Genomic DNA, 14,365 nt, shown 5'->3' with positions numbered 1-14,365 from the left:
GTTGCTTTGGGTGCAGTTCTTGTACAATTTGCAGATCACACTGATGATTGTCCACGTATAATCAGCTATGCTAGTAAAAGCTTAACTGATACTGAAAAACGTTACTGCCAAACGGAGAAAGAGGCTTTGGCCTTGGTATGGGCAGTAGAAAAATTCTCAGAATATTTGATTGACAGAAAATTCGAACTGGAGACTGATCATAAACCACTTGAAGTAATTTTCAGTCCAGTCTTGAGATTACAATCGTTTAGATTCACGGTGAAGTACCGTAAAGGAAGCGGAAACATTGCAGACTCTTTGTCTCGGTTGGTTTGCTCGGATGGTGCTGATGACTTCGGAAAGGACAACAAGTTCATGATTTTGGCAATTCAAGAATCTGTGGCGATAGATGTTAACGAAATTGAGGAAGCTTCACGTGATGATCCAGAGATTTCTGCAGTAAGAGAATGTCTTCGTGCTGGAATCTGGAAAACCCCAGTAACAAAACACTTTGAACCATTCCAAAATGAGTTAGGTTTTATAGGAGATATTATGATCCGAGGTAATAAACTGGTGGTTCCCAAGAAATTGAGGGAACGAATGTTACAGCTGGCACATGAAGGTCATCCCGGAGAATCTGTTATGAAGCGACGGTTGCGAGATCGAGCATGGTGGCCTTCAATGGATCGTCAAACAAAGGAGTACTGCAAAGCATGCGAAGGTTGTCAGTTGGTTGGTTTTCCGAGCCGACCAGAACCAATGAGCAGGAGAGAATTACCCACGAAGCCGTGGGTTGATATCGCCATTGACTTCATGGGTCCCTTTCCTTCAGGTGAACATCTACTGGTAATTATTGACTATTTCAGTAGATATAAGGAAGTTGAAATCATGAATCGCATCACTGCTTCTGAAACTGTTGAGCGCCTAAGCAAGATTTTTACCCGCTTAGGATATCCAAAAACCATCACGCTGGATAATGCTAAACAATTGATTGGCAAAGAATTTGAGGAATATTGTAAGATTCATGGTATTATTCTAAACCATTCAGCTCCACATTGGCCGCAGGAAAACGGTTTGGTGGAACGACAAAACAGGTCACTGCTAAAACGATTGCAGATTAGTTACGGACTTGGCAGAGACTGGAGAAAAGATTTGAAAGACTATTTAATCATGTATTACACAACAGTTCATTCCACAACGGGTAAAGCACCAACAGAATTGTGTTATCAGAAGCAAGTTACCAGCCATTGATGATATTGAGACAACTCCACCTGCATCTGACTACCGACATCAAGATTTTTTGAACAAACATAAAGGAAAGGAGCGAGAAGATATGCGACGACATGCGAAGACTTCTATTATCAGCAAAGGGGACTGTACTCATGAAGAATCTAACACCAAGAAACAAATTAACAACAGCATTCAATAAAACCAAATTTACCGTAGTGGATCGGTCAGGACCAAGAGCAACTGTTGTAGACCCGAATTCTGGAGTAACATATCAAAGAAATGTCGCTCACCTGAAGAAGATCGTTAACGTGCCTGAAACTTCGGTAGAGGAACGAATAAATGAAAACGATCCTGAAAAGTCAATAGACGAAGAAGAGGATTTTGCAGGATTTGGCGATGAAGAAAATGAAACTCTCAACACTGGTTTTGCTCCTTTGCTTTAGACTAGTAATGAATACTAATGGTGTGGTTGACGAACTTTTTTTAATGATCAAACATTGTTAATTTTATAAAATTTCAAGAAAAGGGAGATGTGCTATTCATTATAAAATATTAGTAGTCTTTGAGATGAATTGTAAAAAAGAAAGGCAGAATAAAGATAGTTCCGGAAGTGTAAGACGTGTTCAGTGATTGGGAAACCAAATCTCCGAATATTATACCTTATCCGAATCGGGATTACCACAGTTAGTATTACAAGTGTTCTCATAATTGGGATGTTGCTGTCTCCAATGCTCTGTACGTGTGCCCGACACGGAATACTTCCTATTGGGATGCAGCTGACCATTAATCAGCAACGTCCCCCTAGTATGTACCCCATATCTAGCGTGGTGCGGCTTCTCGACTCGAGGAATCCAGGATAGAATGGTCACTAGCCGGCGCAATCATCAGCTCGGGTAGAGTTGTCATGAGCGGTACAACCTTTGGCTCTTGTTGAATCATCAGTGGACTGCACAACCTTTGGCCCGTGTATTTGTAAAGAGTGTGTGTATGTATTGCCGCGACTAAGTAAAAGTTTATAGATTGAATAGGAGGGATATGAAACAGGGACACAACGAAGGAAACATCATTAAACGTTGACATCGGCGTTTCTGAGGAACAGGTATAGATGAAGCAGAAGATCAGGATCACGGCTACCTAAGATATCCCGGACGGGGATCTCCGATTGTCTGCCTTGTGCTCTCAGTGCTCTAGAGAGCTGAGAACGAGCAACATGGAACCGGATACACGACCACGGAACCGGATACATTAACACGTTGTGCGATGCTAAAACGACCCATATTGTAAAATGGCAGACATTCAACTAACGATATGACGCTTTGGTTGACAGCTATGTCAAACGGTTGTCAGTGCAGGGCTGTATACTTTCGGAAGCCCGAAATGGAAAACCCTGTAGAACAAAGAAAAGAAAAGGAAACGAAACATGTGGTTCCCTCCTTCTGGCATTATTTTGTTTTTCATATGCGCGTTTCGCTACAAATTTGCTATTTGATTATTTTAATTTGTTTTTAGTCCTGCTATCTAAGTTGGGTCCGTAACAGAGCTGTTGTTTCAAATCTCTATAATACAAAAAAGAAGGCAAAATCTGAAAATCATCCACCATAATCTTACAAAATCTTTTTTCAAACACGCTTTTTTCGCGAAAACAACAATATTTTCTCTTAAGTCTTCCTGAATTTTGTTTCATAAAATCCAGAAAATAATAATGAAATGTCAGATGTTAGGAGCATATAATTAATTAAATTAGAAATATATTAATGCGAAACATGAAAACAAAAGAGTTTATGAAAAATTAAACTGTATATTTTGTTTGTTTTTATCTACCTTTATTCTTTTAGCATTAACTTTTTTTTATATTCTTGTTACATAGTTTACTACCGTGTTTCCGTGCGTTTAATGTGTTTTAATCGTTCCAGCTAACGCCTTCTCTTATCGGAAATAGACCAAACAGTTACACTTTCACTAAAGCTATGGCCGAGCACATGTTGTTGAAAGAGGCGAAGGATTTACCAGTTTCCATTGTTCGACCGTCCATAGGTATATATCTGTGAATTTCTTGCTCAATTGCTTATATTTTTTTTTCAAAAATTCCTATTTCTAAAAAAATTGTGATCATACTCTGCGGTTCAAGATAATAACATAAATTATGGCCAAGGTTGGCAAGACATTATAATTATTTTTAATATTAGTTTGGGCAACATCTCTCCGATACTATGTTAGAATCGTGTGAATCATTGGCAGTATAGGGAGATGCAGATACAGTTTTTGTGGTGTTGCATGGCACATTTTTATAAAGAAAACCCACTTTTTCATGGCTTTGGGTCCATTTCGGACGTGATCAATGAATGGTTCATGTTGAGAAGATGTCCATTTTTTGGGATTTCCAAAATGTATGGTTTGGCAGATTGAAATGGCACAACAAGTTATTATGTACTTCATGTCATCACACCAATTTGCGTGGACACATCGGAAAATCCACTCGCTTTGACATTCCATTCCACACACATAAACATATTTGAAACATGTCTTTTTTCAGTGTTATCCAGTTTTAAGGAACCCGTGAGCGGTTGGGTCGATAACTTCAACGGTCCAACCGGTATCGTCTCAGCTGTCAGCAAAGGATTTTTCAGAACGATACTGTGTGAACAATCGTGCATTGCGGATTTGATCCCAGTTGATCTCGTAATAAATCTTATGATTACTGCTGCATGGCACACAGCTTCTAGGAGAAATATGCGCAATATTACAGTCTATAACTGTACGAGTGGTATAGATAACCCTATAACATGGGGTTCCTTCGTGCGCATGTGTATTGACAACATGAGGAAACATCCAGTTGGTTAGTATCGCATTTTGTTGTTTTTATTATGTATATCTTTACTTACTTCTTTATATTATCTATCTTGTAGAAGGAGTATTATGGTATCCAACCGGAAACTTACGCGTAAACAAGGCATTGAACTTTGTTCATGGATTATTTGCACATTTTATCCCTGCATTAGTATTAGATGCATGTTCACTAGTGGTTGGACGGAAGCCTATGTAAACAATAATTTACAACTATTCATCTATTAAACCCATATGTAATATGTATTTGTTATTCTTCCAGTATGAAAATCGTTCAGATAAAACTTAGTAAAGCTGCGACTTGCCTTCAATATTTTACTAATGCTCAATGGCACTTTCGCAACGACAACGTGAGGAATCTTCTAACCCATTTGAGCCCCCAGGATAGGAACACATTTCAATTCGACGTGTCCACAATTGATTGGCAGGAATATATAGAAAGATACGTACTTGGATTCCGCGAGTATTTGTTCAAACAAAATCCTGCTTCGTTAGATAAATGTCGAAGCAATATGTATAAGTAAGTTTCACACATAGAGAACAGAAAACTTTAAAATAATGTTCTACCCAATTTCAGGATGTATCTAGTACACCAATTTACTAAACTCATAATGATTGCATGTATGTGGCGTTTTTTGTTGAAAAAATCGATTCGGTTACGAGCTGCTTGGAAGAAAGTTTTGAACCATATAGTACAAGTTATGAAAGTGATTGCTTTTTTGTAATATTTCTAGTTTTTTTTCGCGAAAGGGGTTGCAGTATTTCTCTATGAGTTTTATTTACTGTAGTAAAATAGTGCAAGTAGGTATCACGGTTCATCAGTTCATCTGTCTTATTTTGTTTGTGGCTATTGATTCAAACTGAAATATCACATGCCTTGTGGTTTATGCAATAATGCGCAAGGTCTCCAAACTCTATCTTCTTGGAAGCTTGGTGATGATCGTTAGCTAAAATTGGAGAGTTCGCCCTATTTTGAAAAACCTTGAAATGATCTTGAACGCATATATGCGACTCTGGATTTGGTGACCAACAGGATACCGGTGATTTGTCCTTCATCATTAGGCCATCCTCTTCGACACAACAATCATATCTCTTACCCGAGGCATCGCAGGACCCGTGTGATTGTAATTTCGGTAATTTGAGTAAACTTTCTCGGGGGTTTTATCCCCCTTGCCACAAGGTTTTCAATTTGACAATCGATCATCACCAAAGAGAGTCCGCGACGACGGACGCGAACGACTCGGACAGCCAACGAAAATATTCCATGGTACAGGGTTGATGGCGAACGGAGCAACTATTACGGATGCCGTAAGAGCAGAGATCAGATTTTGGATGTAACTATCAAATTTTCTCTTAAACGGACAAGGGACAGAATTTCGAGAATTTGAGGAGAATGGCTCCACCTCACGGCATTTTTGGAAACCTGCGCCATCAGCCGACCCGGGAGCGTCAACGTCGACGTAACAATTCCGTCACTCTCAATCAGTACTCATGAGGATGTCACCGTTTCTGCTATCAGACGTAATAACTTGATCATTTATTACCAGAACGTTCGTGGATTAACGACAAAAACAAGGACGTTGTAGTATTCACTGAAACATGGTTACACACGGACATCTCGAATGCTGAGCTCTCAAAAAATTATTCCATTTTTCGTTGTAACCGGAATCCTCGCACAAGTGCACTCCGACGTGGTAGTGGTGTTCTGATAGCCGTGAAGTCTAAGCTGAATTGTAAAGCCATACTGCCGTTCTACGCATAGTTGTCCCATGTTACTTTCTGACAATTTTTATATTTCTTCATAAAACGAAGCTTTCAAGATTCTCTCGGAAAACACATAAAAAGTTATTGTTAGTTCTCAGATTTAAAAAACAGGAAGTGGGTTATATCTATGGTATAACCGCAAGGGTGACGTAGGACTCTCGTTGATATAGAGATCATTTGTATGAAGTTGAATCTGAATTCATTCTGAATGAATGAATATTTGGAGAACTTCGAAAACGAGAGCGTTACGTTGGAGGCACAAGGTTTTATGCATCCAATATTGGATACGGAAATATCCTACTGATGGGGAAGAATAATCTTCAGAAGCTATCCTGTTGATTGCGATTGATTGAAAAACCACAAAACCAAATGTATTTGGTCACAGTGTTACATGGATAGAAAACATTCAATTAAACTCTTTCACATGAATATATTTTGAAAATTCCCAGAGGAACTGGCAGATTATTTTCAGTAACGATTAGTTATTTCCACATTTTCCTCGATACTGGAAGCCCACCAGTGGTTAATTCCAACTCGATAACCACCTGTTAATAGCACTTGATTGAAACATATTTGGTCACAGTGTTACATGGATAGAAAACATTCAATTAAATTCTTTCACATGAATATATTTTGAAAATTCCCAGAGGAACTGGCAGATTATTTTCAGTAACGATTAGATATTTCCACATTTTCCTCGATACTGGAAGCCCACCAGTGGTTAATGCCAACTCGATAACCACCTGTTAATAGCACTTGATTGAAACATATTTGGTCACAGTGTTACATGGATAGAAAACATTCAATTAAACTCTTTCACATGAATATATTTTGAAAATTCCCAAAGGAACTGGCAGATTATTTTCCAGCAATGATTAGATCTTTCCGGAACTTTCTCGATGCTGAATGGCATCCTAACGAAAAGAGTTCTGCGCGTGTATGTGTCGATCCTTCGCCGTCCACCTCCTCCAGCACGTTAAGCAACGATGTTGTCTTGTCGATGTCCTCACGAAGAATGAATGTGTCTCACCACCAGAATATCGCTTAAGTATGCTTTTTGTGTGTGATTAAATCGAGAGAAGGTGTGGTTTACAATGGCAATTTGGAAGGCAAACTAGAGGGGAATGAACTCTCTGAGCTCGGAACTTTCGGCGACTGAGCAATAATCGATTGCGGGCGCATACAATATTGGATACGGAAATATCCTACTGATGGGGAAGACTAATCTTCTGAAGCTATCCTGTTAATTGCGATTGATTGAAAAACCACAAAACCAAATGTATTTGGTCACAGTGTTACATGGATAGAAAACATTCAATTAAACTCTTTCACATGAATATATTTTGAAAATTCCCAAAGGAACTGGCAGATTATTTTCAGTAACGATTAGATATTTCCACATTTTCCTCGATACTGGAAGCCCACCAGTGGTTAATGCCAACTCGATAACCACCTGTTAATAGCACTTGATTGAAACATATTTGGTCACAGTGTAACATGGATAGAAAACATTCAATTAAACTCTTTCACATGAATATATTTTGAAAATTCCCAAAGGAACTGGCAGATTATTTTAAGTAACGATTAGATATTTCCACATTTTCCTCGATACTGGAAGCCCACCAGTGGTTAATGCCAACTCGATAACCACCTGTTAATAGCACTTGATTGAAACATATTTGGTCACAGTGTTACATGGATAGAAAACATTCAATTAAACTCTTTCACATGAATATATTTTGAAAATTCCCAAAGGAACTGGCAGATTATTTTAAGTAACGATTAGATATTTCCACATTTTCCTCGATACTGGAAGCCCACCAGTGGTTAATGCCAACTCGATAACCACCTGTTAATAGCACTTGATTGAAACATATTTGGTCACAGTGTTACATGGATAGAAAACATTCAATTAAACTCTTTCACATGAATATATTTTGAAAATTCCCAAAGGAACTGGCAGATTATTTTCCAGCAATGATTAGATCTTTCCGGAACTTTCTCGATGCTGAATGGCATCCTAACGGAAAGAGTTCTGCGCGTGTATGTGTCGATCCTTCGCCGTCCACCTCCTCCAGCACGTTAGGCAACGATGTTGTCTTGTCGATGTCCTCACGAAAAATGAATGTGTCTCACCACCAGTATATCGCTTAAGTATGCTTTTTGTGTGTGATTGAACCGAGAGAAGGTGTGGTTTACGATGGCAATTTGGAAGGCAAACTAGAGGGGAATGAACTCTCTGAGCTGGGAACTTTCGGTGACTGAGCAATAATCGATTGCGGGCGCATACAATATTGGATACGGAAATATCCTACTAATGGGGAAGAATAATCTTCTGAAGCTATCCTGTTAATTGCGATTGATTGAAAAGCCACAAAACCAAATGTATTTGGTCACAGTGTTACATGGATACAAAACATTCAATTAAACTCTTTCACATGAATATATTTTGAAAATTCCCAAAGGAACTGGCAGATTATTTTCAGTAACGATTAGATATTTCCACATTTTCCTCGATACTGGAAGCCCACCATTGGTTAATGCCAACTCGATAACCACCTGTTAATAGCACTTGATTGAAACATATTTGGTCACAGTGTAACATGGATAGAAAACATTCAATCAAACTCTTTCACATGAATATATTTTGAAAATTCCCAAAGGAACTGGCAGATTATTTTCAGTAACGATTAGATATTTCCACATTTTCCTCGATACTGGAAGCCCACCAGTGGTTAATGCCAACTCGATAACCACCTGTTAATAGCACTTGATTGAAACATATTTGGTCACAGTGTTACATGGATAGAAAACATTCAATTAAACTCTATCACATGAATATATTTTGAAAATTCCCAAAGGAACTGGCAGATTATTTTAAGTAACGATTAGATATTTCCACATTTTCCTCGATACTGGAAGCCCACCAGTGGTTAATGCCAACTCGATAACAACCTGTTAATTGCACTTGATTGAAACATATTTGGTCACAGTGTAACATGGATAGAAAACATTCAATTAAACTCTTTCACATGAATATATTTTGAAAATTCCCAGAGGAACTGGCAGATTATTCTCCGTAACGATTAGATATTTCCACATTTTCCTCGATACTGGAAGCCCACCAGTGGTTAATGCCAACTCGATAACCACCTGTTAATAGCCGCGCGTGTATGTGTGTGTAGCAATGTCTTCCCAGGGAACCGTTTGTGGCATCACTCTCCTCCTGATAGATTCCCTTCTGGCCTATGGTGCACAAACAGGCTCTTGGTGACACCGTTCATCCGCGCTTTCATGATACATAAAGAGCTTCACCGCAACAGCGACAACATGCTCCAATCGCTGTTCAATTAGAACTGAGTGGATTTCCGAGCGCCGCTCGCTTATATACCGATTGGTGATTTCAATAGCCTGTTTTGAAAGCAATTTTAAGACTATTGAAACAAGTTTTTGGATCAAAAAGTAACAAGTATATAACGCGTAGACATTTTATCTTTCGAATGAAGTGTTTATCATACCCTTTCGTTCAGTTGTTTAGGAGCTATTAACGCTCAAAATCTCGGTCTCCGGCGTAACGCTTTCGTTTTCGAAACTTTGATTTTACACCCCGGTATAGAAATGAAAGACGTAGTCCTACGTCAAAAAAAACAACATCAAGCTCAATTGTCCCATGTTGATATTCCAAGTATAACTGTCCCGCCATGTATTTTTTGTAGATTCATAATAAATAAATCGGTTCAAGTACAAGAATTTTATGTCACGCTTTCAGCAAGGCTATTGCACTCATTTCTGGTTCGAAAGAACAAACTAATTCTCAAACAAATAAAATTTTTTTTGGCAGAACATGTGTGCACCTTGTAAGCGAATGCCTAATAACAATGAGATTTATATTTTCATAAAACAATGTTTTTGTGCATAATCTTTTAATTTATTGTTTTTCCCAGTATATCAAAAAACAACATCAAGTTCAATTGTCCCATGCTGATATTCTATGCATAACAGTCCCTCCATTAGTTTTTAAGCCCGTAACCAAGATTGATTGATTCAATTGAGGAGATCTGTTCACATTTCATTAAACAATAGTTTTCTGCTTATAAAAAACCTAGTGTATTGCTAAACTGAAATGCTTTAAGCTTCTGGTAGACAAATATGGTAGAAAACTTTGGTGACGTTTTTCTCAGTTGCTGATTTTGGAACATGGGACAACTATGGGTAGAACAGCAGCATACATCTCGAAGAATGTGGTAATCTCGAGCAAGTTATTGTGCAATTCATTCTTCCACGCGAACTTCCTGTGTTGCATATACATCCGTCCTTGCAGTCATATCGATATCTATGCAAAACATGCCGACACCATCCATTAGCTACTTTAAATGACCAGCCTACGTGACATGACTATCGTCTTGAGTGATTATAATCTACCCAATTTGGTATGGAGTTTTGATGAAGATGTGCAAGGATTTTTGCCGCTCAATGTCTCATCCGAACAGGAGGTTACTCTGGTTGAGTCTTTACTGTCTACAGGACTCAGACAAATCAACGATCTTGCCAACGTGAATGGCAAGCTTCTCGACCTGGTACTCGTCAGTAATCCGTCCTCCATTCAGCTGTTCGAGCCGCTTTCCGCCATTCTAAATGTGGACCGTCACCATAAACCGTTCGTACTACAAGTGGACATCCGTATTGAAGATCATCAGTCGTCCGATTCCAGAGCAAACCGTGAGTATAACGGTTACTAAACCTTCCTACCGCGGACGTTATCCGTGTTCTATGAAAATATCTAAGAGACAATCCATGATTTGGTTCCGGTAAAGACTCGAAAGCATTAGCTTCCAACAACCATGGTGGAATCCGCAATTACGTATCCTGCAAAACCACCCGCAAACGTTACCTTCGCTCTAGAACTGCAGAAAAGAAATATATACAGCTCGCAGAAGCCGAGTACAGCAGTCTGCATGAATTTCGCTTTAAGGAGTACAGTTGCAAAGTGCAACAAACGAAACGGTTTCCGAAATCGTAGCGCGATCTTTTATTAAAGAGTTAAAATTTTCCTAAAATATATAAATTGCCTTCAGGTTATGTTTAGGGTTTCATATGCTCACGTTTGTATTGTTTCGTGGGGTTTTGGAAATTCGTTCAAATTCTTTGGTCTATTCGCGAGAGACCTGACTTGACCTAAGATGCCTGATGAAATCTGGATGTTAGCCCAATAAACCTGTACCTGTACCAAAAAAGTCCTGCGGTATTTCCGCGAGGTGTCGTTGTAAGCACATAGTTCTAGTTGTATTCATTGTATCGAGTCATACTATAGCTTGTTGGAAAGGTATTTTCGCTATAATATAGTCATTGACTGTGTTTTGTTTGGTTAAGTCGTTCGTGAGTTATAGTGTCGCAAATATGGATCAAAATAAAGAGAAAATCCGACATATTTTACAGTACTACCATGACAAAGGCAAAAATGCATCTCAAGCTGCCAATAAAATTTGTGCAGTTTATGGACCCGATACAGTTTCCATTTCCACCGCACAACGATGGTTTCAACGTTTTCGTTCTGGTGTAGAGGTCGTCGAAGATGCGCCACGCTCCGGAAGGCCTGTCGTCGAAAATTGCGACAAAATCGCTGTATATATATATATATATATATATATATATATATATATATATATATATATATATATATATATATATATATATATATATATATATATATATATATTAGGCTGTCAAAAAAGTCCTGCGGTTCGATGACTTGTTCCCAACGAGATGCCAACTTCATAATACCCCTGTTATAGAAGCTCGCTTCCTTATTGGCAAAAAACTCGAATAGCCAATTCTCACTCTTTTGTGGCTATCTTCTGACTACCTAGCTCATTCGCCATGGACAAAAACAGGTGGTATTCACTTGGTGCAAGGTCCGCACTATACTGCGAATGCAAAAGAACCTCCCATCCGAGCTCCCGGAGCTTCTGGCGCGTCACCAAAGAAGTGTGTGGCCTGGCGTTGTCCTGATGGAAGACAATGCGGCCTCTGTTTATCAAAGATGGCCTCTTCTTCATGAGTGCTACCTTCAAGCGGTCCAGTTGTTGGCAGTACAGGTCCGAATTGAGCGTTTGGCCATAGGGAAGCAGCTCATAATAGATTATTCCTTGACAATTCCACCAAACACACATCAGAACCTTCCTGGCCGTTAATGAGGGCTTGGCCTCCGTCTGAGACGCTTCGTTTATATGGTTGCCTCAATTCTTGGGTAGTCAACTTCCGTGCGTATCCTTAACGCAAATGATCATCCATTTTTTCTCTGAGTGCAGCACCCAGCTCGGGTTCTCTGGTCATCCTGCGTTCCAGACACTGCCATCTTCTAAGTGCCATTGTTTTACCATCAGGCAGTCGAATTTCCAGAGGAGTCCAGTTTTATAGTGTCCATTCTCTAGAGCGGTAATGGCGCGCATCATGGACCAGGTGCGTTCATCTTCACTGGAAATTATCAGTTTATCCGGTTTAGTTATGCCGATGCTATCAAGCGCGAAGAACCTCGTCACAGTGTTATGTAAATCGTCATCAACTTGACTGGAGTTCGAGCAGATATGGTAACTGTGATGACTGGTATACCATTCTTGATTCTGGGCGCTGTTATGTACGCCATATACCATCCATCCCAAACGAGTTTTTGATGCAACAGGCTCATACTCTCTTCCTTCACGGCTGTCGTGACCAACACGCCAGTTGTTTATTCCAATTAGGATCCTCGGGCGCACATTGGTGTAAAAGTCAACCGGTAATCCTTTAAGGTACTTGTATTTGTCAACTGGTTCAGAAAATTCCAATGTTTGAGGATGAAGCTTTAGTGGTTTGACAGTGTGTACTGAAGTTTATATCGTATCTCAGGATTACGTACACCAGAAATCTGTAACGACACTTTTTGTGACGACTCCTCATAGCGGCATGTGTCTGCTGTCCACTGTAAACACAGAGGATGTGCAACACCATAAAGCTTCAGTTCGCCTGCTAAATCATCATCAAGCAACGTCAATGACGAACAATCATTGAGAAAAGCGTATGTTTGAATTTTAATCCCACGACCGTGCAATATTACAAACACATATCAAAAAAGAACTTCCGTACCGTCGCTGCGTTGAATACTACAATTGTGCTCAACCATTGACGTGGTACTCGGCTGTGGTGTCGCAGCTACCTGCCCGGAATTTGGAGGCCGTGGCGTTCGCGGTTTAAACGGTGCATTGTTATGCAACAACTGATGGTGTTGTACACCCATTAATTCCGCAATCGTTTTTGGATCTGCAAAATCCTCTATCCAACATCGGCATAGTTTGCACTCTCTCACATTCTCCCATCGCGTAGAGTGATCAAAATTCAAGAACTACTGTAAGAAGTCTGGAGTCTAATGAAGCACAGGTTCCATCGCATATGCAGCATGTTGTATGTTGATTTTCACTGATTTGCTTTCGGTTTGTTACATGATGTGAATTCAGGAAACGATCATCCTTTCGACCGCGCCTTGGCTTCGTTCCAGTAAATGTGGTCGACGAGGGAATTGACACAGTGATAGCTGCATCCGCTAAGCTGTTAAACCATTCGCTAAAGTCACCTAGTGATACTTGGTTCAGCGCCTGACGATGCATAGCCCAATTTAATTTCATCATTGAAGGCAAACGATCCACAAGTTCTTGCAACAAAGTAATGTTGTAAAGGTACTCTTCCAGATTGCATGCTTGGACAGTAGCAACCATGTTACGGACAGCTACAGCGAAATCCACTAGTAACTCAGATTTATATTTTCATAAAACAATGTTTTTGTGCATAATCTTTTAATTTATTGTTTTTCCCAGTATATCAAAAAACAACATCAAGTTCAATTGTCCCATGCTGATATTCTATGCATAACAGTCCCTCCATTAGTTTTTAAGCCCGTAACCAAGATTGATTGATTCAAGTGAGGAGATCTGTTCACATTTCATTAAACAATAGTTTTCTGCTTATAAAAAACCTAGTGTATTGCTAAACTGAAATGCTTTAAGCTTCTGGTAGACAAATATGGTAGAAAACTTTGATGACGTTTTTCTCAGTTGCTGATTTTGGAACATGGGACAACTATGGGTAGAACAGCAGCATACATCTCGAAGAATGTGGTAATCTCGAGCAAGTTATTGTGCAATTCATTCTTCCACGCAAACTTCCTGTGTTACATATACATCCGTCCTTGCAGTCATATCGATATCTATGCAAAACATGAGGTTACTCTGGTTGAGTCTTTACTGTCTACAGGACTCAGACAAATCAACGATCTTGCCAACGTGAATGGCAAGCTTCTCGACCTGGTACTCGTCAGTAATCCGTCCTCCATTCAGCTGTTCGAGCCGCTTTCCGCCATTCTAAATGTGGACCGTCACCATAAACCGTTCGTACTACAAATGGACATCCGTATTGAAGATCATCAGTCGTCCGATTCCAGAGCAAACCGTGAGTATAACGGTTACTAAACCTTCTTACCGCGGACGTTATCCGTGTTCTATGAAAATATCTAAGAGAC

At 39.5% G+C, this 14,365-nt stretch overlaps 1 protein-coding gene across 1 annotated transcript in view; it reads left to right on the top strand.

Annotated features, from left to right (window-relative positions):
* LOC129775211 (putative fatty acyl-CoA reductase CG5065) overlaps window positions 1-4,879 on the top strand; it is a 41,098-nt gene extending 36,219 nt beyond the window's left edge. The window contains exons 7-11 of the mRNA XM_055779609.1: window positions 3,123-3,243; window positions 3,743-4,045; window positions 4,116-4,248; window positions 4,316-4,573; window positions 4,631-4,879. Of these exons, the coding sequence (XP_055635584.1) occupies window positions 3,123-3,243; window positions 3,743-4,045; window positions 4,116-4,248; window positions 4,316-4,573; window positions 4,631-4,778 (963 nt within the window). The 3' untranslated portion in view covers window positions 4,779-4,879. The remainder of the gene's footprint in view (window positions 1-3,122; window positions 3,244-3,742; window positions 4,046-4,115; window positions 4,249-4,315; window positions 4,574-4,630) is intronic.
* Window positions 4,880-14,365: the final 9,486 nt, after the last annotated feature.

Source organism: Toxorhynchites rutilus, chromosome 3 (assembly GCF_029784135.1).
Source record: "Toxorhynchites rutilus septentrionalis strain SRP chromosome 3, ASM2978413v1, whole genome shotgun sequence".
NCBI lineage: Eukaryota > Metazoa > Arthropoda > Insecta > Diptera > Culicidae > Toxorhynchites > Toxorhynchites rutilus.
Note: the sequence above shows the minus strand (reverse complement) of the source record. Positions and strands in the feature narration are given on the sequence as shown.